The 25,211-nt window shown below is 38.1% G+C and overlaps 1 protein-coding gene across 4 annotated transcripts in view; it reads left to right on the forward strand.

The window, feature by feature from the left end:
• LOC307033754 (uncharacterized protein) overlaps window positions 1-25,211 on the forward strand; it is a 54,374-nt gene that overhangs the window by 4,984 nt on the left and 24,179 nt on the right. For 2 of the 4 annotated variants that reach the window (XM_079672333.1, XM_079672334.1), the window contains exons 2-4: window positions 17,054-17,136; window positions 21,198-21,372; window positions 24,777-24,903. In XM_079672333.1, coding sequence (XP_079528459.1) covers window positions 17,054-17,136; window positions 21,198-21,372; window positions 24,777-24,903 — 385 coding nt within the window. Of the gene's footprint in view, window positions 1-4,841; window positions 5,513-12,908; window positions 12,959-17,053; window positions 17,137-21,197; window positions 21,373-24,776; window positions 24,904-25,211 lie in introns of those variants that run through there. The other 2 variants (XM_079672335.1, XM_079672336.1) reach the window with 2 other exon arrangements.

The following is a 25,211-nucleotide window of genomic DNA, read 5'->3' on the forward strand; positions in this document are numbered from 1 at the left end:
TGGGTTCTTTCTTGGCCCATGCTTCACCCAAAATCCAGCCAACAGTTTTTCAGTAATGTTGACAGACATACGAGAACCGAAAACATGACATCCAGGCAAACTTAATAAATCCACTGCCTTCCAGTTGGTCTCTCTTTCTCTTTCTCTCTCCCTCGGTGGGTCCAGACTCAGGGCCGTTTCAGGAAAATACCACTTTTTTTTCCTTGAAGGGAAACTGACCGACATTCCTCTTGGCTCTATAAACAGAACGCTGTATGATTGATACATGCACATACACACACACATAAACACACACTCGTGCCCATTTAAATATTACATGAAAAATTTCGCCATGCTCTTCGATCCGTTAGGACTTGTCGCCATTGGGAAACTCATACAGCGCACATATAACGAGACATTGGATAGCTGTGTTTTGAAAAAAAACTCCTTGGTGATTTTTGAGAGGTAAAAGGAGTAAGGTACCAGGTGTTTCATATACTGGAAGGTCATAAATCTCCCTCCACAGGGTAGTATTTAGATTCCTTTGCAAAAGACTTTGAGACAAGTTAATTTTCCCACTTAAAAGGGAAAGTAACATTCCTGGAATGCGTGTGCTGTGACAATACCTGGACAGAGGCAAATCCATCTTGTGTGATTAACGCTAGATTTGACAATGTGTGATCTTAAAGGAGATGCTCGTGATGACAGACCGATAGATAATTGTTACCCAACTGCAGTTTCTCTTGTAGCGTTTTAGCATCTTTCAGCGTGTTGTTTTGGTTTTTACTGCAAGCAGCTATAAATATTTCAGTTCAATCTCCTTACTCTCTTTGGTATCGTTTTTTGGTCACAGCAGACAGCTCCAAAATAATTCTGATGAACCCATTGGACACTTCCTGCCAAATGACAGAACAAAACTTAGCTTGAGGTGCGGAGAGAAAAACAAAGCTTAAACTCCAAATGAGCTGTTGCTATGTTCCTGACTTTAAATGGGTAGGTTACTGCTGACATGTTCACCATAACAAATGTACGAGTTGATGATATTATAAATGTTGTGTTAGCAGCCTGTTGCAATGCCCAAGCAGTGGCCAAGCAGTCTATTAATGCATCCTTAAAATGGTGTTCTGCACAGGTAATGACTCTTAATTGGCATGAAAGCATTGTTGTCTGGTGCTAAACGTATTGCGTCATTAGATCTTAAAATATCCAATGATCCATGCATGTGGTTCTGGTCTGAAACCCATCTAATTTTTTGAATCAAGATTAATCTAAATATTCTCAGATGACGATATCTTCAAATGCTTATTTGGTCCAAATGGTATTCAACTTGCATTCAGGGAAAAAGCTACTGACTGTTTTTAATGGCCTCTATGTAAAAGAAAATTATGTTTTACACCCTGAATCCATTTTGAGTGATATTCTGAAGGCAAACATCCAATAGGAAAACTACATTTTCCTCATGAACGCCAGCATTTGCTGTATTAATTCAACTCTGCCTTCTCCTCCATCTGGCATCTAAACACCAACTAACCCTGTATAGTTGTGTTGACTGAGTTTTATGTGAGAGTGACCAGACTGGCTGTGTTTAACTCTCCTTAGAATAATGGTGGAAAGACTGATTAACACAACATTAAAATGGTGGCAATCCTCTGTAAACACTACTTCAAGCACACTCTGAATGAGTCCTTCCTGGTGGTTTATTGGCAATGTCATGTGGTAGATTCAGTTATATTGAGGTGTGTGTGTGTGTGTGTGTGTGTGTGTGTGTGTGTGTGTGTGTGTGTGTGTGTGTGTGTGTGTGTGTGTGTGTGTGTGTGTGTGTGTGTGTGTGTGTGTGTGTGTGTGTGTGTGTGTGTGTGTGTGTGTGTGTGTGTGTGTGTGTGTGTGTGTGTGTGTGTGTGTGTGTGTGTGTGTGTGTGTGTGTGTGTGTGTGTGTGTGTGTGTGTGTGAGAGAATGAATAAAGGAATCTCTCAGTGTGTGCCAAAACTGATCTAGGAGACAGTGTGTTTGTGCAAATGCTGTTGAAATGGAGCTGCTGAGCTCTGGAACTGATACTGTCTTTGTTTACAGTGACAGACGCTCACACACCAGTGACTTAGACAGCTTAGATACAATTTCAACATGTTTGGAATGAATCACACAGATAACATTCAGTCTGGGCATGTTTGAGTTGAGAAATCCTTCCACTATCACCACTCCTCTGTGACTGATTTTGATCATTAATGTGATTTTGTTTTTTGGGATGCTTTGACACATTTCGGTCCAATTCTCATGCAGTCGCCTCAATATTAGAATAAAACCAATTTTTTGTAGAATAGGATTTTATTTAGGGCTGCTATTTGGTGCAAAGCATTTTCTAAGAAGTACAACTTTCACTTGAAATCTCCCTAATCCTCGGACTATTGAATGGGTAAACATGAACCGTCATGGGTTACATTTAAAATACCTTGGTTTTTTTTCTGTAATGATCCTACATTGATTATTTAAGTTAGCTGACCAGTTAAAATGGACTCTTCTCTGGATTGTGTGTGTCTGAGAGGTTTTTGCAGCAGGGAATCTGAGGATCTATCCTTATGTCACCGCAGCCCCACACACACACGCATAAGCTCTTGTAGCTGTAGTGGCTGTAGGTGGATAAGCTCCCTACATATATTGATTAACTGTGACAGGCTGTTGCATGACAGCTAGGCCCTACTTCTTTTGGTTGTTTTTTACTCTGTTTGTTAAACGAATTTAGGATTTAAGTAATTGAACCTCCGAATGTGATGTTACCAAAGAAACACGAAATCTACGCTAGCCACACAACGTTAATATTTCTAACATGAAAGGGTTAAATCCAATGTTTTTACTGGTTTGAGTCAACATTTAGTCCATTTGTTTTGGGGAAGAGCACACCTCTTCCGATCATTTGGCTTCCAGTTTAAACATATTGAATATCTGGATCATCACTCATCATATTAACAACCTGAGAATTTAGGACAAATTCACTCGCACTCCCTCTGGAACGTTATTTTGCTGCCAAGCTGCGTCAGAGAAACATTCGGCTCCAGGCAAAAACCTCCTGAACAATGAACATTCAAGAAATCTTAACCGATTGAAGACCACTTTAATAACAAACTACTACTTCACGACACCATCAGACTTAAAAATGTAAAGTATTTTAAAGTATTAAATGTGTTGATTAAAAAAACAATAGTGGTACAAACTACATATTGTTCATTTTATAAGTCATCTCAAACAAGCATGGCGAAAAAAAACTGATATCGGAGAGATACTTTTGATCACATTTTTTGTTCAGTGTTGATTTTTGGTCATGGTAGGGTAGTGGCCCATATTGTTCATACTTTGCGGTTGCATTCATAAACAACAGCCTATATTATAATGGTCCAGTTACAAACATCTGTCAACTGACAAATAGATGCTGTGATCGCTAAGTGCTGTATATTGATTAATTTTGAAATTGCCTATCCATTATATGAAAGTAGAACAACACTGTACTGTACAAGGAAAGTCTATACTGAATGCATCCAGATACTTACTGGATAATAAATCCAATAAATATATATGAAAATTGCTTTATGTTATCTTATATGGCCTGGCTTAAATTGTCAGAATCTGTTCTGTCATTAAGTTCAAGGTCCTGGCACAAACTTTACTGTACTATACGTAGATACTGAGTTTTGCTTAGGATGTCCAGTGAATGAGATGCAATGGTTTCTAAATATATGTCAGTTATTCCATTTTGGTTTATTAGTTAAATGATATATTGCAAGTTAAATCTTCTTAATTTATTTGTATTGTCCCTTGGGACATTCTGTAAATACAACATTCACATGATTCAGAGAGTGATGTATTGAAAGTGTCCTGCAGACACAGAGCAACATCCATTTGCAATTTTGTTTGTATCCACCTGACAATTGAAAGTCCAATATTCACTCTACTTAGCTCTGTTTTTTTTCTCTCCACCAACTCTTTAGCAGCTACATTTTCCTCTGTTTGCCAGTTAATTTCGCTAACTTAATCTGTCTGCTGTGTGTTGCTGCAGGTGTGTTTATTACAGTTCTTGCATGAAAACCGGCTTTAACTTGAAAATATGTTATGGAGGCTTTAATGTTAATGTTGAGGGACATAAAACCAAAACAATGTGCTGAAAAATTCAAAGCACATTATGCTAGCTGTCTATCAAGACAGTGGTTATAAGCTCACAAAAGCTAACTAGCTTCCTATAAAACCTATTATTTTAGGGGAAATGGGGCAACAAATATTATTAACAATTTAAGAATTGTCAGAACAGTACAGCTTTACTTTTTCAGTAAAGTGATAATTAGTTAGTGCTGCCCATGCGTCACTGAACGAAACTGGCATACTGCATAGCATCAACACAGATGGTCGTTTGAACCCTGCTACAACTCAACATAAAGAATAAATTACAATCTGTAAGACCAACAACAGCTATAATTCATTATACATGGAGACTTAAATCACTTTTAGGTCATGAAAAACATTTATTTATAGCTAGCTAGTTTACACAGTCTAGGATACAGCGCCAGTAGTTGAAGTCTTAAGTGTTGACAGTGACACCAGGTTAACACAGTATGCCAGTTTTGGTGAGGCCACTCTAGCACTTACCAAAGGCTGTGTTCCTTCAGTTTTCACATCAAAGTTAAGATTGTACAATAGATGCACCTCTTTGAACCTGATTACTACCTACTAAAGGATATATAACTTAATATCACTGAACAGTAGAGAGACAAAGAAAGAGGTGAAAGTAATTGGGGGAAGTCTCTTGTTCACACTTGCCTCCTTCCTCACTCCACCCTCTCTATCCTCTTCCCTCCTTCAGCCCTCCCCCTGCTGCATTACCAGACGTGGTGACGGGAGGAGAGGAGTGAGGCATGCAGCAGCTACTCACTCACTCACTCACTCACTCATTTAGTCTATTGTTTTCCCTATAGCTTACTGCCGTATTGTACCACTCCAGGGAGTTGTACCATAATTCTGTGAGGAACAATAGGAAAATAAGTTTTCTTTTTTTTAAGACATTCCTGGGTCCTTTAATAAGGAAGATTCAAACTATCTTTCTGTTATTCTTTGCTTCTTGTGTTTTATTGTGATCCTGTTATAACCATTCTTTGGCTGCAGTTGAGTACTGGATCTGTTGGGATTGGCTTGCTGTTTTGCTGTTGCTGTCAAAGTTGAGAGAAATCTCCTTCCAACGACATTTGACTGTAGTAGAGCTGAAAAGGGGGAGGAACCTCAGAAGATGTTCTGACTTGAAGACAGAGCAATCTCCTGTTGTGAAGTGGTCTCTTCTCTGTTGGAAAGAGAGAGAAGTCTTGGATATTCAGGAAGAAAAAAGGAGTTTGGATTGGGACAACAGAACAAGGTGTTGGATTTGAGGGTTGTCTATTCTTGGACAAACCAAGAAAAAAACACATTTATTTTTCCAAAGAGGCACAAAGAAGTGTTGGGAAAGAATCTATAACAGTTAAACAACATGGCTGGGAAGTACGATTGCTTCAAGAGAAGGAAGTAAGTGTCTTTTTGTCATAATGTAGTACTGTTAAATGATTATGATGAAATTATATTGTGATAGCAAATTCTGTTGAACCAACTGACAACAACTTAGCCTACTCAAATGTCTTCATGTTTTACAAGATGAGTCATAAAATATGCCTTAAAGATTGCAAAATCTTGATTTGACATCTTGTCTGACATATTAATATGACTAATCTCAACTCATCATGTATAATATCTTTAAATCTCTGTGTGACGGGATGTGATTTGTATTTGTCACTAGTCATCTTGTACTGATGTGCCAAACATGTTGTTGACAACAACACAAATATTATTGCTGATAGAAACTACAAATCATTTACTCAAGTGTGCTCATTTTAATGAATATGTTGGGGGATGTCCAAGACCTGACACTGTCTTTCGTTGAAGCCATAGTCGAACTCTTGTTCCCTATTGTTTATTGAGACAATTGATGGCTTGTAATTGGCGATGACAGTCAGCTGTATGACTCAGAGCTGATTGACGGAAGAGACTGATTTTACACCTGAAGTGAATGATTAATCAGAAAATCCCAGAACCAAACTTGCTGTTGCTTTTAAGCAGGACAATCTAGGAGATGAATATTTCTGTTAATGCTCTCTGATGTGGTATCAGTCATATTGTTGTTCAACTGATGTGCATATGCAATACTTTTCTCCTCATTTCAATTTGAGGAGTGCATGTTTCTTTTGTAGCTTGTGGGAGTCCGAAGTGATTTGAATGCTTTGACGAGCTATATATAGGACTGGGCTTGGCAGTGTAATAGGACCACATAGGGTTAGGATAATGAGTGCCTTTAGCTTTTTGAATATAGCAAAGTATCTTTTTTCGTACCAGATCTGTGGGGATGTGGTGTTGGGCGCACTGATACCCCCTTCCACTTTCTTTGTCTTCGGCTTTTCAGTCTCATGGCATGACAACAATGCAAGCTTTTATGGCCCTTCTTAGCAGAGTTGAGTTAGACAAACATTTTGTTTGTGTGTGTGACTTCGAGAGAAAGTACATTTAAGAGTGGGAATGAGCTACAAGACTGCTACACACAGATTAAACTAAAGAACTCCTTGAACTGAAACTAGGATTTTGTGAAATGAGTCACGTCTTACTACAAATCCTCAGTATGCAGAAAAACCCAGACACACTCAAGACTGAAGAGAACTATAAACTAACTTAACATTTGATACAGTAATCCCTCCCTAGCTTTTATATGTAACCACACGAAGTATTCTATAGATGCAGTTAATATGGGGAGGGGAGCACCCGAAAAAGGAGTGCTTATCAGTGCAAACAGACCTCAACAGAGGCCGCCCTACCAAGACTTTTAGAAACAACTACAGTTTTCAGCCAAAATCGCAGTTACAATCAGCTAAGTTTAATATGAAGAAACCATTGTTTAGAGATGTATTAAGAGTTTTGAGTGGTACATCTGCCTTATTATAATAATAATAATAAATTGTATTTCTATAGCGCTTTTCTTGAACCCAAAGACGCTTTACATTTTGAGGGAGGGGAGACAAACAAGGACAGGCAAAAAACTAAACAAAAAACAAAACTTTAAACTGCTTGAAGGATTCCTGTCGAGACGTCAAACATAGATTTAGCTCCTGAGTCTACTGATCGTAGCCGATTCTTTAGCCCTATTGACGCCAAAGTAAAATTTGACCTATTTTTTCAAAAGCCACATATAATCTTTTTTTTTTGCAGATTTAGGGATTTTCAGATCCGTCTTGTCTGATTTGAACCTTTGGACCCAATATTTCCTTGATTCAAAAGTCATTATGTAACCATGGTAGGTTGAGTTTGTTTAGCAGGAATGGTGATGCAGCTGTAAATGAATGTAAACTGTGCAGAGTGACTGATGAGAGTGTTTATCCAGGTTCTGTCTTGAGTCCATTTAAGGCTTGTTGCTAAGCAAAGCCCCATTTCAAACAGGGCGAGATGGAGAAGTGAAATAAGAAGAAGAGCTTTAAGACAAGAGAAAAACCAAACTGAAAATAAAGTTTTAATACATGTTAACAGGCCTTAAGAGTCAAAGCATGTTGGAGCTATAGGACAATAATGGCCATTTTCAAAATCCAAAGTAGAATGACGTAGAATTTATGGGATCCACCCTTTCTGTTTGGGTTTCTTTCCCATTGTTGTGCATGTCACTGATAACTTAGCCTAAAAACTTGTTTATTGGCAGATTAATGGGAACTTTATTACAGATAAGATAAATACATTGCACATTTTTTATTATTTTTGCTGGAATATGTATTAACACATCTTTCATATTTATATCCAAACAGTTATAACACACTTTGGAGGTCTTGGGTACTAACCTCTGTGTCTCATAGTACTGAGTACTGCTACTTTCTTAAATATTTTTTGCATTTTAAGGCATGGGAAAGTCAAAGTAACAGTGACATTCTTTAGTGCTAAGATGTCCAATTGAAGGGATACTTTCCTTTGTAGTCACCGTCTCCTGCTGACTATGCAGCTGTTGAATGGTTGAACAGCTCAAGAGGAAATACCCCGGTTTTGAAGGCCATGTTCCCAGTGAGGTATGTGCGGTTAGACTCGAGTCTGGTTGTAAAAAGAATGAAGAGACAAAGAGGGGAGGAGGGAACAAATAAATATTGGTGTGCAGCTCTGTTATCTGGCCACATTAAATCTCATATCCTTTTATGGCCCTGGTCGAATTGAGCTTCTTCAGTCCTAAGGAATGATGTAAAACAATAACAAAACTGATAAAAAAGCTTTTTTAACATCTGGGGAGACTAGTAATGGGAGAATAAAAGACGTTTATCCTGTGTGGATGCTTTCCTTTTTACGCGCTGTTCCCACTTAATGTTTTATTGGATAACTTGCCGAGAGACATGTGACAAGATGGCAGAATGTGACAGCCAGACTGGACCTTGTATAGCATTCAATAATCCAGCCTAGAATGAACCAGATCTAGGAACAGCTACTTTCCTTTATTTTAGGTGTAAATTGATGACAGAGTCTGAAGTCTGGTTTGATCATCTGGAAAATATTTGCTATCTTGAGCTAAATTCTAATTGATGATGACGCACTATCATGTTTGTACGCTGGATATGTCGCCAAAGTAAGCAGGGGTCACCCCCGCCCCCCCCCCCCCCCCTCTATATTCTCAGGGCCCTTATTTGACAGGGTCATCGTAATAAGAGAGTGGGCTATAATTGCAGAATTTTACATTGCAAAGTGATGTTTGGAGATGGACACCTGAAATGTATTTTGAATGTTAAAAATCCATTTAGTCAATAACCTGCCTGCATATTGGGAGACATATACACTCAACATTTGACCTAGGGAAACAAGCATTATAAAGAACATAAAACTCTAGGAATGATCTTCTAATGTCTCATTTTAAGAGGATATTGAGCTCGGGAACAAATGTGCAGTGTATTCAAAACTGGGTTAAGTGCTGTAAGTTCATGTGTTTGATTGATGACTCGCTTTTTTTAATTGATATCAAATGACAATATGTACTGTTCATAAAGAAAATAACAAACAAGCAACATTTGATTATGAGTCCGATGTTTTTGACTAATCCAAATAAGGCTTCAGTCCTGCACTAATGTGTATCTGAAATTCATTAAAGCTGTAGAAAGCCTTGGTCCATCTCTGATTTGATTGGATGATTGTGCTTAATTTAAAGAAAGGTGCATAGGTACAAACTTGAGTACTTGGTACAAGTTGACATGCATGCTGTTTATGTTTGTACATAAAACATGTCTTTCATTAATGGTTGATCTCAGTCAGCCGAGTTTATCGTTTTAGCTGACCAGCAAATATTTCCCACTTCCTCGCAACCTAACTTGATCCCTTCCCTGCATATCTCCCTTTCTATATTTGGAAATGAAAGACTTGCAGCTCTTTATGGAAACACTAACATGATATCAATGCGACCAGTTTATCTGCACTGCCTTGAGTCGATCTCTCATCTTCTCTCACTCAGATTAAATCAAGATTTGGGCTTATTTTTTGTGTCTCAAAAATATATTGTTTTAGTTGTCTGGTCAAGCCCTTTAAAAATAGGTATTTAACTGGTCCCAAATGGATTCTGCACAGAGATATGTTGAAGATGATCCCTGCTAAGGAAATATCAGGCTGAATATTGGAGCCAGAAATGTAATAGTCCAGATGAGTCCTCCCCACACACCGAAACCCCAAAGAACCCTCATCACCTCAAACATCCCGATGTATTCCGCAAAGCATTTAAAACCAATGGTGATGGCATGTCGAATGAGCAGTCTTACATCAAGGGGTGGATTGTACGGTAGTAAACAGAATTCCATTCATTAACAGTGTTAGTTCTAACGGCTCTCACATGACTGAGGTTTAGCTCTCTTAAGTGTTTACAGCAACACAGCCAAGGGGTTTATTCCGCTACAGCCTTATGAGAAATCATTACTGCGATTACTTCAGCCAAGGAGGATATATTTTCGGTTTGGTTTGTTTGTTGGTTTGTATGCAAGATTACATAAAAAATACTATTACAATTTCCGCAAAAAACTTTTGCAAGCGGGAAAACTGGACTAAGGAATTACTCATTTCATTTTGGAGGGTTTTCAAATGATGTCGCACACTCAATTTTTTTTGTCTTATTGGAACAGCTTTTGCTGACGTCTGCACATTTGGAATCTTCTTCTTGGATAATCATGTTGGCGAAGGCAAAAATAATTCACGATTTCTCTTTTTGGTCACAGTTATACCAACTGAAAATCTTCATGAATTGAAATGTTGAATGGGAGTTAAAAGCTGCTGTACTTTTCTAAGCTCTGCCTCTGCTGCTGTTTGATTGTAAATCTCTTGTTCTGTGGTCTCTAATTGCTGTACTAATGTAATAAGGTCCATATAAGCCATTACCAGTGACTGTACAGAAGGATTAGGACTGCAGTGAAGTGGATTTGTGTTGTAAAAGCTGTAAATCCAATATAGGAGCTACAATAGAGGCTGTAGATGTTACTAGATTACATGATCCTATAATTCAAACAGGAATTTACATGTATACAGAGAAACCTTTTCAGAATAATGGAAAGGTTTATCATCTGTATTATTAGCTTAATTTTTGACTATACCATTGGGGGATTTTCAGTCGTCAAAGTCAGACATCAGCATGTCGGTGCTGACGAGAGCCAATTAGTCAGCACCGTAAACCTGTGGAGCTCTGAGTCTGGTGACTGGTCCCATTGAGGGATTAAGGCTCAACTAGATTATACGTTTTAACAACAGGAACTCTGTGGACAAAGTCAAGACATAGTCATCTCCGACAAAAGAGCTAATTTCTATTCATTATTCACTCCAACGTTTACTTGAGTTTCTACTATTTTCTATACTGCTAAACGCTTGTGTTCCAATATGAGGGTTGTTTTTATTGTATGGATCTGGAAACTGTTTATTCCAGTCATGATTGATTTGGACTCTGTTCTGTCTACATCAGCTGGGCAAGGGTTAACTTATTTTAATATCAGATGTTATGGCACCAAAATGTGTGTATGTGTTGCAGGGGTACTTTGGATGTTTAGAAAAGTACATTTCGGAATCACCGTTGATGCAATAAGACAAACAAACTAATGTATCAAAGCAGTGGCAGACCAGCAACCTATCTGTTCTATGGGATAAAATTGCTGTTTTAGTCAATGGAGTCTGGTGGCTGTGAACAGAGCATAGACAACAGTTTCAGTTCCTCATTTGTAAGGGCTGCCTTAGGTGAACATATTCTAAATATAGGATACACTTCAATCAATTTGAATAAGTGTTGGTGGCTAAAATATGTTTCATTGTTACCCCCATCCAGATAAGTTAATCGCCTAGCTTTCTGCTAGTACTCCTGTCTGTTTTCCAAACTGGGGGAGTGACGACCACCGTCTGCTGTAGGTTATACTCTGACTATTCACAAGTACCTCATACCCCACTTGAAAACAATCTAAACCATCCCTTTAAAGAGTATGTAACCCTCAGTTCACCACAAACCGTGAACAAATATGGAAATGTTTATCTTCAATCTGTGTTTGCATGTGTGTTTGTGTGTCTGTGTACCCACTGTACAGTATGTGGTTTGTAACAAGGTTATTTCATGTGCGGGCCCCTACGGTTCGGAATACCTTCTACGACGTGCCAATCCATTGTTATGTAATAAGGGGGATACACACACACACACACACACACACACACACACACACACACACACACACACACACACACACACACACACACACACACACACACACACACACTGTCATGCCCATACACATACTGAGTAGCTTCCAAATACAGTTAATGATGTGCCTGAGAGTGTTTACACTGCGTGCATTGCAAGGCTGCAGAAACCAAGTTAACAAACAGCTGCCAGAAAAGTCATGGAAGAATGAAAAAAGTTCATGCTGTAAAAGTGCCTTGAAAGAAAGCATAGTTGAAATAGCTCCACAAATAAATAATGAAGATTACGAACAAGCTCAGATAAACAAAATGATGTAACCTGCTCTTGTTTATGAGACTGTAAGAAAGGATGGAGCTCCAGATTGTTTCATGTTTTTTCCAGGACTGTGAAATATAGACTAGTTTCCATGTTATGAGAGAGACTCTCCAACATGTTAAACTATAAAATATGTTTTACTGCTTGATTCAGTTTGTGCCTTGTATTTGGTTAACACAGCTATCAAATGTTTAATATCAACTACAAGACAATAGCCTTTTTTCAGACAGTTGAATACTTAAAAATGCTTTTTATGTCTTTTAAAGTGATGTTTTTTTGTCAGACAAAAGACTTTAGAAACTGTTGATCAGGTTAACCCCCTTTTGCCCGTGTGAGACAAATAGTTTCTATACTGTAGATTTATGTTAAATGTGGAGGCTAGGGCGGCTGTGGCTCAGTGCGTTACTGCGCTGATATTTCCATTGCACAACAATGATGAAAACGTTATTTACACTTCTCTTTGAGAGTTCATTTTTGCGAAGTCATTTTTAAACTTCTTTTATTATTTCTTTGTGAGTTAGAAAGTGAATTCAGAAAGTGCGTCTTTACCATCTTTGGTAGCAACTTTATACAGGAAGGCCTCTGTGTTTACTGTAAGTCTTTTTTCTCTTTTGTCTGTCTCGTCTTCATCTGTTTATCTAACTATTTCTTCTCCCCTCTCATGCTGCTCTTTCCCACAACCCCTCTCTCTGACCCCTTCGCTCCTATCTTTTTTGTGTTGTCCCAGTCTTCTCTGTTTTTCAATATCTTTTTTATTTATTTATGTGTCCCTTACTCGTCCTCTCATCCCTTTCCCGCTCTTGTTGCTTCTTTCTTTTCTTTGAAATCTGTTTTTCTGACTTTTTTTTAACCTTTTCTCTTTCCTTCCCCGTCATCTCTCCATTCTTCTCTCAGATGAAAAGGAGGATGTCACCATGGGGAGTCGGCTTTGGAAGTGGGCGCAGGTCAGTCATTTTGACCCCTGACCCTCTGACCTTGAACTTAATACTTACACAGGAAATTGTCTTTCCGCTTGACTTAAGGACTATTCATTTTGGGAATCAGCCCTCTTGCTGAGAATTAGACGAGAAGATTGATCACACAATCATATATGTGTGTTAAGTATGGAGGGAAAGGCGGGAGTCAATTCGCTTGTTGTAGCCTAGCTTAGCTAGCGTCAAGTTGTTTAAGTAGGCTACATAAATCCTTGTGAAGCACATCTATTTACTGTATGAATGGTTGTCACTAAGAGGATACCATGTTTTAATTAAAGAGCTTTCTAGGTGTATTCAGACTTTTTAACTTTGAAGGGAGCCAGGCTAGCTGTGTCACCTAGCTTGCAGTCTTATGCTTCCGTAAGCTAACTGCCTCTTAGCTTCTGCTCCTTACTCGACGCACAGACAGAGGAGGGGTATTCATTTTATCTTAATCCTATCATATCATGTATTTTGTTTTTGCTATTGTTAAAATGTGTTCTTTATTCTCGCGTCCAGGAGAGAAGCTTTAAAATGAGACTAAATGGAGTCTCTGAAAAGATTCAAATGGGATACTTTAATTAAAAAAGGCGCGGTAGTGTTACAGACAGAATATTGTTCCGTCAGACAAACAGCTGTGGTCCGGTTCTCCTGAGCAAGAAAGACAGCGGATCTCTCCCCCGGCGCTGCTATATATATCCTCTGCTGGCTCCTCCCCGCCAGCCGGCTCACCTCGTCTCCAATGTCCGTTATTGCATTTAAACAGAGGATAGGTTCTTTTCACATTCAATATATGCTTAACACGCCGTTTCTCCTCATATTCTCTTTCATCACTTTTCATTTAACACATTCTAAACGCTGTAATCAATACTCTAAACAATACTTCTCGGCTCGTTTGGTTGCCGGTCATTCCGGATGTTGTCACATGCTACTCGTCTGTAAACAATAATGTATTCAAATAAACTGTACCTTCATTTAATATTCAGCATGGTAATATCTCGACATCTATCGTTGTAGTGTTAAATCAGTAGGCTTCGGTTTGCACCACTCCATATCATTTCGCTACTAAATTCACCTCTTCAGGAAATCGTATATTAGCCACATGCTAAATGCTAACCGGAGATGAAGGATTTTCAGAATAAAAGCTTAAAAGCTTAACTGCTTGTGCACAAGAATTTCTGGTTTTTCAGTATAAAAGAGCATTAAAACTGACAGCATGTTTAAACTACATTTCCCCATTAAAACATTGATTTTAATTTCTAACACTATGTTTGTAAAATGTAATTTTCTTAAATGTTTTATATGAGGGACTGCAGATGGAAATTAGCTCAAAGCTAAATCTGGCACTGTTACGCTTGACACATTTTAATGTCTTAAGTGTTCCTTACTGCGCATTGTCCCTGCCAAATAAACAATTAAATGAAAAATGAAATGAAAAACAATAATATTATTTTTAAACAACTAAACTATTCCTTATAAAGGTTGTAGCAGGTGTACCAGCATTTTTTATTATCAGGCATCATACTGTAGAATATCACCAAAAAACCTCTCAACAAACGTTTTAACTATGTTAAATCTTGTGTACGTTCCCACTCAGTACATTTTAAAATGTCAATTATTGAGTCTTTGCCTTTTGTGGTTTGTTCCCTCCTGATAGAATATGTAGTTCTGTGTTGTTATTTGGTGTCAAGTCTAGGCACTTCGTTGTTTCCTGAGTTCATATCATAGACAACATATTATATGAATGTCTGTATTTCTGTGTATCAGTATCTGTTTCCTAGAGATATTATATTATTAGGGAGTGTGTGTGTGTGTGTGTGTGTGTGTGTGTGTGTGTGTGTGTGTGTGTGTGTGTGTGTGTGTGTGTGTGTGTGTGTGTGTGTGTGTGTGTGTGTGTGTGTGTGTGTGTGTGTGTGTGTGTGTGTGTGTGTGTGTGTGTGTGTGTGTGTGTGTGTGTGTGTGTGTGTGTGTGTGTGTGTGTGTGTGTGTGTGTGTGTGTGTGTGTGTGTGTGTGTGTGTGTGGTGAACTATTGACTGTAGTGTATTCCTGTGGCATCAGACAGGAAATGGATTTGTCCAGCACTCTGAGCTCATAACAGCAGTAACAACATCAGTGTGTTTCTGTTTATGACCATGTGATACAATAATCCAAATATGGAAATACTGTTAATACCACGGTTTATTTAGGAAGTGATTTCACAGTTATAGTTTAATTCAGTTTTTTTTCTCTCTGACGTATGATGATTCCCATGACCAGTATTAGGATGATGATCATAGCCAATGGTTGCATAACCGTAATACTGAAGAAAGCTGCAGCACGTCAACAAACTCTGGAATGTTCCATCCGTTTCTATAATAAAAACTAACTGTAAACATAGTGACAAGAAGCTCTCCAGACACTTCATTAATGGAGACAAAGAGCCTCTACACTAACAGCAAACTGGGAAAACATGGCTGTCTTGTAAGCTTTCTTAAAGTTACAATCACCTAAAGTTATATTTTAACAATTTCGTGTTCCGATAGTCAACTTATTAGCTTTTCCTGGAACTATCAACCATATCACATGGTCATTTTCAACAATTTGCTCAGAAGTTAAGGTTTTTCAGTACGTTTTAGGAAGTGTTCAGACCAAAACCGAAACCTGAATTGTGCCCTGTTTTAGCGGTGCAATTATGGCCGGTGGTGTTTTTTTAGAATATTGAAAATCTCTCTAATATTCGTAAACATCAGTACCCTTTTCTTAAAAAATGAAGACGGACTTACTTTCATGCCAACTTTACAAACACATGTTTTTCCTGAACTTACTGTGGATGCCTTGAGTTTGCTCGCTTTTCTGGAGGCCCTTTTTTTTCTTTTGTTGCAGTACTCTGGTAGAGTCATGATTGCTGAAAGACGACAACAATAACTTTTATTATTATTTTCTAAATCTCTGTAATGCCAGAAGAATGTTATCCCTGACACACATCAAGTTCAAACACATATTTGTTTCTGTTTTGGTTTGGTGCAAACTATTCAATTCCTCTATGCTTTTGTATTCATAGTACTTTAAGAGCATTGGTTTACTGTTAGCTAACAAAGTGGAGCTGTCTCAAACAAGAGACAGCGGATGGTTCAGCGTTTAGGAGCTGAACTATCACACGGCCTTTCAACTTCCTGTCTGCTGCACAAGGATTATTAATAGTCCTGTGGAGTAAAATCATGCAATAGAATAAAAACTACTTATTATTTATTAAAAGAACAGTATCCAATAAAAACCTCTTTTGATGTCTTGTAAAGGTTCACGGCAGTGTTATTGCCTCCATTCTGTTGCACAATTCGAGCAATAACAAGACATCAGTTTGAAATGTGATTTCCATGTGTTTGAGTTTGTTTTAGTGGTTGCTGGGCACCTACTGGTGTTAAGACAGAAGTAGATGGCAGAGCAGAGCAGAACATTGGAAACATAGCTGACATGCCTCTGCTGGGACTGTTTGGATTGAAGTAAAGGATTGGACTGGAGATTTAAATCAGCAGACTGAAGTGAAACATGACATCTAGAGTTTAAGGACCAAGCTGAACTTTGTCCCAACAAGACCCACTTCACTTCGAAGATACTTTATAAGGAAGCTGCTTGTCATAGACATACAGTATATGATACTTAAACATTTATTTGTTTTTTTATTTTATCTCCCAATGTAAAGCGTCCTTGGGTTTCTTGAAAGGCGCTATACAAATCTAAATTATTATTATTATTATTAAATGTACTCTCACTGTGCAGTACTGTGTTATTGCAGATTTTGCCGCCCGCTCATGGTAAGAAACTTTTACAGGCAGTCACGACACTCCCAATCCGGACCTTAATCAGATTAATATACAGCGAGTCTGATCACAGTACTGCCACACAAATATGAAACCAGACAGGTGTAATAGATGGGGAAAAACTGTTTTTAGTTCATGCTTTTTGGTTTCCTAAAATACTAAACAATCCCTAGCATCCTCCCTCACCTTTTTTCTAGGAATGTCTCAGTGTACTGCTGTATTGTGTTCACAGTATAAATCTTTATTGAGGAAAAGTGATGCTCATCAGTCTCTCTCCCTGTCTCGCAGCAGTGACAGCGCTGCCATGGCGTCAGGACCTCCGGAGGGGATGGCCAATCAGGAGCCTGCTGAGGTCGCGGAGGAGTGCTCAGGTAAAGTTTTGATTAAATGTTCAGTTAAAAGTTTTCATGTGATTTCAGTGGGAAAAGGAACAAAAGACTAAAGATTATTATGTATATATTATGTCAAATTGGTTGAGATCAATGACTTTAATAATGAAAAAACTATGTATGAATCTCTGCATTTTAAAAAAAAGTTTTCAACTTTATACAGTATTTTTGGATGGGACCTAATAATTGGTTAACACAAGTGATTTAAAAACAAGATCTTTGACTCTGCATGTGATGCAGGACCTGCTACCCAAAGCTAAATAAGGGGATAATTAGCCAATTATTACATGCTTACTCAGTTAATAAATTAATAATTTTACACAACATTTGTTTTTAACAGGATTTTATATATTTAAAAATTACAGTTTTTCTTCCACTTAAAAAAAATAGTCTGTTCCACTGCCAAGCAACATCTGAACTGCGATCACAGCGACGTAACTTAAAATCGAGGTTTTTCTATAACTGTCCAAATCTGTTCGCAGTTTATTTTCCATTAACCAGTCTTTCAACAACACCAGAGCCCATACCGTGATCCTATTGTATTCCTGTCTGTCTTCTTCTGCTGTTCCCTTTAGTGTTTACTTCTTGTCTGTTTTCTTGTGCTAAAGTCTCTGTCCTCCAGCTCTCTCTGTCTTTGAACCTCTTTCCTTCTCTTGTTCTCTTTTCTTTCCTCTACTGGGGACAGTTTAACCATCATGAATCTAAAGTTGTGTGCTCTCCTCAAATCTAAATATTTAAATGTGAGCAGAGCTCACATTTAAATATATATAGCGATCTGCTACCGAAAAGAGCAGACCTCTCATTGTCCAGATCGACCAATCAGAATCAAACATTCAACTAAGCTGTGTAATAAGACAAAAATAACAAACTATATTATTGGGAGAATGGGTGGGTACTAGTCCTGTATGAAATCTACGTCATATCAGAGTTATGTTGACTGTGTACACACAGACACAGCAGAGAAGATCAGGCTAGCTTTAGATCTCCTGACTGCCGTTGGCAGGAAATGAAGGAACACAGAAAGCTATCATCATCTCACACACACACATACACACACACACAAACCCAGATGCACACTGTCGATACAGATGGAGAGCATGCTGCTGATATAATTGAACCAGTGAGAAGCGCATTCAGAGGTCAGAAAAATGTGTGTGTGTGGGTGAAAACACAGCAGGAATTTTTAGCTGAAGTACGCCTGGGATTATCGAACAGGCCAACTAAGTGGAAACAGTCTCTCTGCCCGAGCTTAATTCTGACTTTTCAGTGGAAATCTATTATTGCAGGAAACAGACCATTAGCACTTAGTGTGGCGAGTGATTTCTATTTGACTGGCATGAGCTGCCAGCAGGCGTGACTCCACAGATCACCGAGTCTGCCACTCATGTCCGTCTCAATGTGTCCGAGTCAACCCAGTGATGGTGCCAGGCCAGCAGAGAGCTGCAGTTTCAGAGGGTCAGACTCTGTTCAGAAAAAGTATGCAATGTTAGGCCTGCTGTCCTCATTATATTGTAAATAAGCAAAAATCCCAGAAACAAATTATCAAGAATTCACATGGATTATTTAGTAAAGTCCTACTGAACTTTTAATTAATTTTGGTGAATAAAACCTTCACTGGTGGTGTTTCCATTTAGTTACAAAAAATATATTTTAACACTTTTGATTCACTGATATGAGTTTTCTTTTCCAATTCAGATATTAAAAATCTAACCTGCCAAGGTGGAGATATTTTAGGTTTCCTCTTTTTCTCTCTCGCATTGTTTCCCTCAAAGGTCACCATCTTCTCAGTTTGTTAGCTCAGGTCAGTACTCCCCTGATGATGTTATTTTTATTATGAGAGTGTAGCCATGAGAGAATGTACAGTATTTTGGTGAATATCAGCATCTTAGCCCTACAATGACCATAGAGCTGCACTGACCTTCCATTGAAGTGGTGGCCTTTTTAAACTCTCGGAGAGCAGACCTTTAACTTAAGAGTGCATTGTACCTAAAATAGTGATTGAAATGGCTCTGTTGGATGGCGTTTCCTCCTGTTTTTTTTTATCTTGGCAGCGCATAAAGGATTCATAAAAGTTTGTTGGAAGCTCTGCAATAACACAAAGCAGTTTACTTTAAAGGCTGGACAAAAGAGAGGAGAATTTGCCAACATGCTTTACAGAAAGTGGATGAAAATTGCATTATCTTGTGTCAGGTGCTTTATGTAGACAATTTGAAGTCTTGCATAATGTGTGTGACTTGTTTAGTTACATTTACCTATGATACAGAATGAATAAAGAAATTAACTCAATCATTTTGACAAGTGTTCTTTAAGAAATGACCCAGAAATGTTAAGCAGCACAAGGTTGAGATTCCAGACATTTTTCAGTGTGATTTAGTTCCAACCAGAAGGTGTATTTTTAGAGAAAGGAATGCTCAAGGATTCCCTGCAGGCAGAAAGACAGAAATGACACAGCAAGTATGAAAAGAATTTGTCTTTTTTTATGTATCGTCTGAAGCGTTTTGTTGGCCTAGGGTTAAGAAAATATCAATCAATCAATCAATCAATCAATGTTTATTTATATAGCCCAATATCACAAATGTTACATTTGTCTCAGTGGTCTTCACAGTGTGTACAGAATATCAGTATGACAATATGACACCCTCTGTCCTTAGACCCTCACATCGTACAAGGAAAAACTTCCAGAGAAAACCCCACAGTTTAAAGGGAAAAATGGGAGAAACCTCAGGGAGAGCAACAGAGGAGGGATCCCTCTCCCAGGACGGACAGACGTGCAATAGATGCCGTGTGTAAATTGAAAAGATAATACATTTGCAACATAGGTAGTCCAGATGTTTGGAAATGCATGTGTGTATAATGTGTACCAAAATAGTTGGTTCACATTTTTTTTAAATTATTTTTCAACTGCTCCATCTTTGTTCACTGCTCCTTTCCATTTTGTTTCCTTCTGTTTTGTGTCTCAACACGATCCAGACTGTGGGGATTATTTATTCCATTATTATTTCTCCATTGGTGTTGCTCCACATTAGATAACATTGAAAAATGACGATGGGTCTGGGCATTGGAAAATACATTTCTTACTTTTGATCCCTTTTCCCTTGTCAAAACTGCTGACAATACCCACGATGTAATCTCTATAAACAGATAATGAGTTTCTCTTTGTAGTATATTTGCAGACCTTTTGTAGTCCAAGCAGTAATGACCAATCAAATTGAGGTGGCATGGCTGCATGCAGTTAAAAATTCAGTGTGGAGGGCAAATGCAATCTCCAAACCCATCGGCTAATGGTCCAACAACAATGACACTCTTAGTGATTACGGACACTATCTTTCAGAAAACTTCTAGTCCACAAGCTAATAAAAAGCTAGATCCTGTTCAGAAAATAGCCAATGATTGCATTAATTCCTGTTTGTGTAAAACATGCAACACTCTGAAGGTTGTTCGACGACAAACACTGTATAGTGGTTTGGTAAACAGTCGAAAAACTGCATTCTGCATTTCTGCTTTAAAGTTGGGTCTTTTTAACAAGTTTACTTTTTCTTGGGGCCAGCCTCAAGTGTCCAATGTTTTTTGCACTTCAGCAGCCCTGTTGAATGTGGGATGGAGGATTTACCAGGGGGCATTTCAAGTGTTGGATGACCACCTTGCTGACTGAAAGCAGTGTAAGCTCTGTAGCTGTTTAAGGAGTTATAAAGGAGTTGTTGAGTTTTTCCACTGCGGTGCTAATGGAGCTAGACTCACTAGGGGGGAGGGTTTACAAGCTCAGGAGAGTGTGCGTGTTTGTATCTGTCTTTATATATGCCAGTCTTGGTGTTTAGTGTCTCCAGGGATGCATACCTGGGAATTTACAGCCACGCGGAGCTCACTGCTGAAACTAGAGTTCATATGAGGGCAGTGTGTAAAGAAGCCGTGTGTGTAATTGTCTCGTTAACAGATAACTGCACAGTTAATTGTAAAGCTTCACTAGAGTGCGTCAGGAGAAAGTATCCGTAACGGGGTTGAATTAGATTATTTCATTTCCTCTCTTTTGTCATTTGTCTTCACAGGAAAGAAGAAGTCCAAGTTCCAGACGTTTAAAAAATTATTTGCAAGGAAGAAGAGAAAGGAGCCGCCAGCAGCAGGAGCAGATGCTGGGCTCAAAGCCTGCCAATCAACTGACAATGTCGGCAAAACCTCCGAAAATAACACCCTCACTCGATCAGAGAAGGAGAAGGGATCTGGGTAAGATCAGACACAGATAGACAAAAACACACACCAAGTGTGATGGCAACACTTTTATTGGCACAGTTTATACACTCTAAAAGAAAATACACCGGTTCTACTTAAATAAATTGAGGTAACAATTTGCGTTGATCTTTTTAAGAATTTCCAATTGAATCGATTATTAAGTTAATCCGAGTACCCATTTATAATCTGATTAACTCATTTAGTTCAGTACTACAAACATAATTGCTTTCACCTTTAAAAACTGAAGATGGAGTGATATTAAGTTGCATTTTGTTTAATTTAAGCATGTATTTATTTAAGTCCATACTACTCAAAAATGTCCACGCAAATTGTTACCTTAATTTGAAGAAACTCATTTCTTTGAGTCAACAATAATATACACATTTAAGTTCCACAGGCTCTTGCCGCATCCGAGATTTTAAGGACTTCTGTTCCTTCAATCACTATTCTTGCATCCGCACCCCTGGTCAAGACAATCTTCAGCACCTCATTGCTAACTTCCACTTCACCATCCTGGAATAAATAGATTAGAAAATACATTTCAGTGTTTTTGGTGCAATCAGATTAGAAAACATTGCATTGTGTTTCAGGTTAACAAGTTACAGTATGATTTAAGCATCTTCTTTACTTACTTAAGTTTTCCTTGAAGAGATCCTCCTTTTCACGAAGACACACCACCAAGCACCGGATAGCAACCTCTCTTATTCTTTCCACCGAATCATCCCTAAAAGGAGAGCATTTTAATGTTGAGAAAGAAAAACAAAGGGTTGTTTGCAAAAACTGAACATGCCGAGCATTGTCAGTTGCTGTTCGTATTTATTTTAAATCAGTTTTTATCAAATGTAACAGTATCAGCATATCAGTATGCTATGCATGCTACAGTAGCTTAAAACAAGTAGCTGATGATACCTTACAGCTTGTATTACAATATATGCAGTAAGCAGCTGTTTTAAATCAAGCTGAACAAAAATGGCTACTTACCAGGTAACTTGGTAGATTATTAGGTTAAAATCCTGTTGTTCCACTGCTATCTAGAGTTCTGCTTCCAGGATGAACGCAGATTGCTCCAACTCCACATTCGGTCTAGTCCAGGCGTGTGTTCAGTTTTGAAACTAAACCGTTGAAACTCAATAGATATGAGTTACTCTAACTTAGTATATCCCTGTAATTGAGTGAACGCAGAAATATCTTTTCAAAATCATTACATTTGTAAGTTACATTTTTTGTTCTTTTTCAGTTTGACAGACTTATTAAAATGAGTTGTAAACTAACTAAAATAAGTTGAGATAACAAACAAAAAATGTTATGTTGAAAAAATATTTATTTTTAAGTGGAATCTCCTAGCCACATGAATAGTTTTTTAGAGTGTACATCGACACAGTTTAATGCGTATGTTGACAAGAATAAGAAATAGATTCAAATATTTCTATGTGGTTTATTTTGGAAATGTTTTTTTAATGGTTTTAAGATCCTTTAAAAAATAGAACAGCTCACTAAATGCACTTTGGGTGAACTAGAAAGCATTTTTCTTTATGCAGCAACTTCAACCATATCCTTCACATGGGAATTCATATAAAGATTTACTGTGGAAGCCCTGAGAGGCAAGTGAGAAATAATATTCTGGTGAACCATTTTCTTGGTCAAATGGTAAATGGACTTCATTTATATAGTGCTTTTCCAGTTTTTCACGACCCCTCAAAGAGCTTTACATTTACAAGACAACGGTCACCCATTTATACTGAGGCTGCCATACAAGGGGCCACCTGCTTCTCATACCATGCCATCGGGAGCAATTTGTTGTTAAATATCTTGTCCAGGGGTGCATCAGCATTACACAACCTTGCCATTGTTAGACTACCACACTACCTCACAGCCACAGAGGCATGTTTTCTCTCCTGTGTTTTGACTTAAGTACAGGGATAATCTTCCCTTAATAGCTTTTTCATTTGTGAAACAGGTGGTGAAAAGTTTCAACAAACTCTTTTTTTCTTGTTTATTTTTCCATCTGTGAAAATAAATAATTAAGGAATTATGAAAGATTATGCCAGCAAACAACTTTTTCAACCTGTTCTTACAAAAACAGAAGAGAAAATTATTTTACTAAATAAATGCAGCACCTCTTTTCCTCCTCTGTCTGAAACCAGAGTCCAGTTTGATCTTATTGGTTAGCTGGTTAGATTGGTCAACCGCTTCGATATGTCATGAACAATGTATTGCCAGCCAATAGACGTGCAAGTGTTATGTAATGATGTTATTATGGTATGGGAAAAACAAGTCCAATGGAGGCGTTTCTGGGATGGGGAAAGTGTTTGGGAGAGAAACTCCCTTTGGAGGGTACTTTGGGATTTTAGCCTTTGCAGACCCTTTACATGCACAAAAAGCTATAACACTACATGAAAGGGAAACCCCCAAAAAGTCAAATAGGGCCTCTTTAGATTATTTTGATTACTCTGATTACTTCCATTGCAGTCGTTTTTACTGTGCTGCACATTTTTAAACCTTCAGGTTTTTTAAAAACTTTTGTGCAAATCTATAAGTGTTTCTTTCATAAATCTATTTGTTTCAGGCTAGAAAAGCCATTCAAAAGACATTTAGTCAATTTAGTCCTCTTGAACCAAAGCCAATTCAATCGTTTTTGATGGGTTGGCCAACCTTCCCAATGAAATATGAATCCAGTTGTGACAATATCATCTTTTTTTTTATTAATATTCCCTAAACGTTACTTTTTTTTATCCAGCCACCACTATTTGTCAACCACAAGCATTTTAAGAGGCTCACAAAAAAAAGCATAGCTGCTGTTAGTAGACACCATTTCATTTGCCTGCAGTAATATGCTTATATTACATTTGTTTGATTTCCTCAGCCTATTTAGGTACATATCTCCTCTTGTGTAGAAAGGACAGAGATACTTAAAAAAGGAAGACGTTGTTTTTCATCCAATTCCTGTTCATCCTAAGCTTAGGCTTGTGGCTTCCTGTTTTTGTTTCAAATAGTGGAGTTTGTCTTCCTGTGGACAGTGCTGATTTCCTTTTGTTTTCCCAAGCTGTGGCACTTCCTGCTCGTCTAATCTTGACTTTTCCTCATAGTCACAAGATATATCTGCACCAATTTGACTGAAGCCACTCTGTGTTGATTGTCAAAGTGCATTAATTGGAATGGCCAAATGTTGTTGGACAGCAAACAAGAACAGAAAGAAGATTATCGGTTCATTTTGAATGATTTTCTTTCATTTTGAATGATTTCTTAGCTAACCCCTAACCATTAAGGGTCAATTATTTGTTTTAAACCTCTGACCCCTCGGGCCTACCAACATGCAGTTTTCTTCCTTCTGTTTTTTATGTTTCAGAATCTGTGAAACATCACTTTCTGCTTTGTTTATATCTTCCTGTTCCCCAAAGGTCAAAGATCAGCCTGGGCGGCAAGGCCTTGTCCCATGACTCTGTCTTTGTTTCGGACTCATCGGAGACCAACAATGCTCTGGGGGCATCTCAGGAGAGCATCCACGGGAAGGTGAAATCACTACAGGTACTTATAAATAACCTAAGTGGTCCTTTAAGTTTGAGATGCTTATCAAACAGAGTGGCCACGTTTGAGCTCCTGTCTCAACAAGTTGTAGTCTCTTCCTGGAGAAGAATGATGACCCTGAACTCCAAGTGTATGTTAAGACAAGAGAAATTGGAATTGGAATTGAAAGAGAAATAATTTGACTGCAGGTTAATGACGCATAATAGGCAAATAAAGACTCACAATCTGTGTGTTTGGGAGTTCTATGACCCTTTGCTGATCTGATACAAGCTGATCTGCTGTCAATTTATTCAGAGAAGCAGTGCTGA

The sequence above is a fragment of the Notothenia rossii genome (assembly GCF_949606895.1).
Source record: "Notothenia rossii genome assembly, chromosome: 3".
NCBI classification, from domain to species: domain Eukaryota; kingdom Metazoa; phylum Chordata; class Actinopteri; order Perciformes; family Nototheniidae; genus Notothenia; species Notothenia rossii.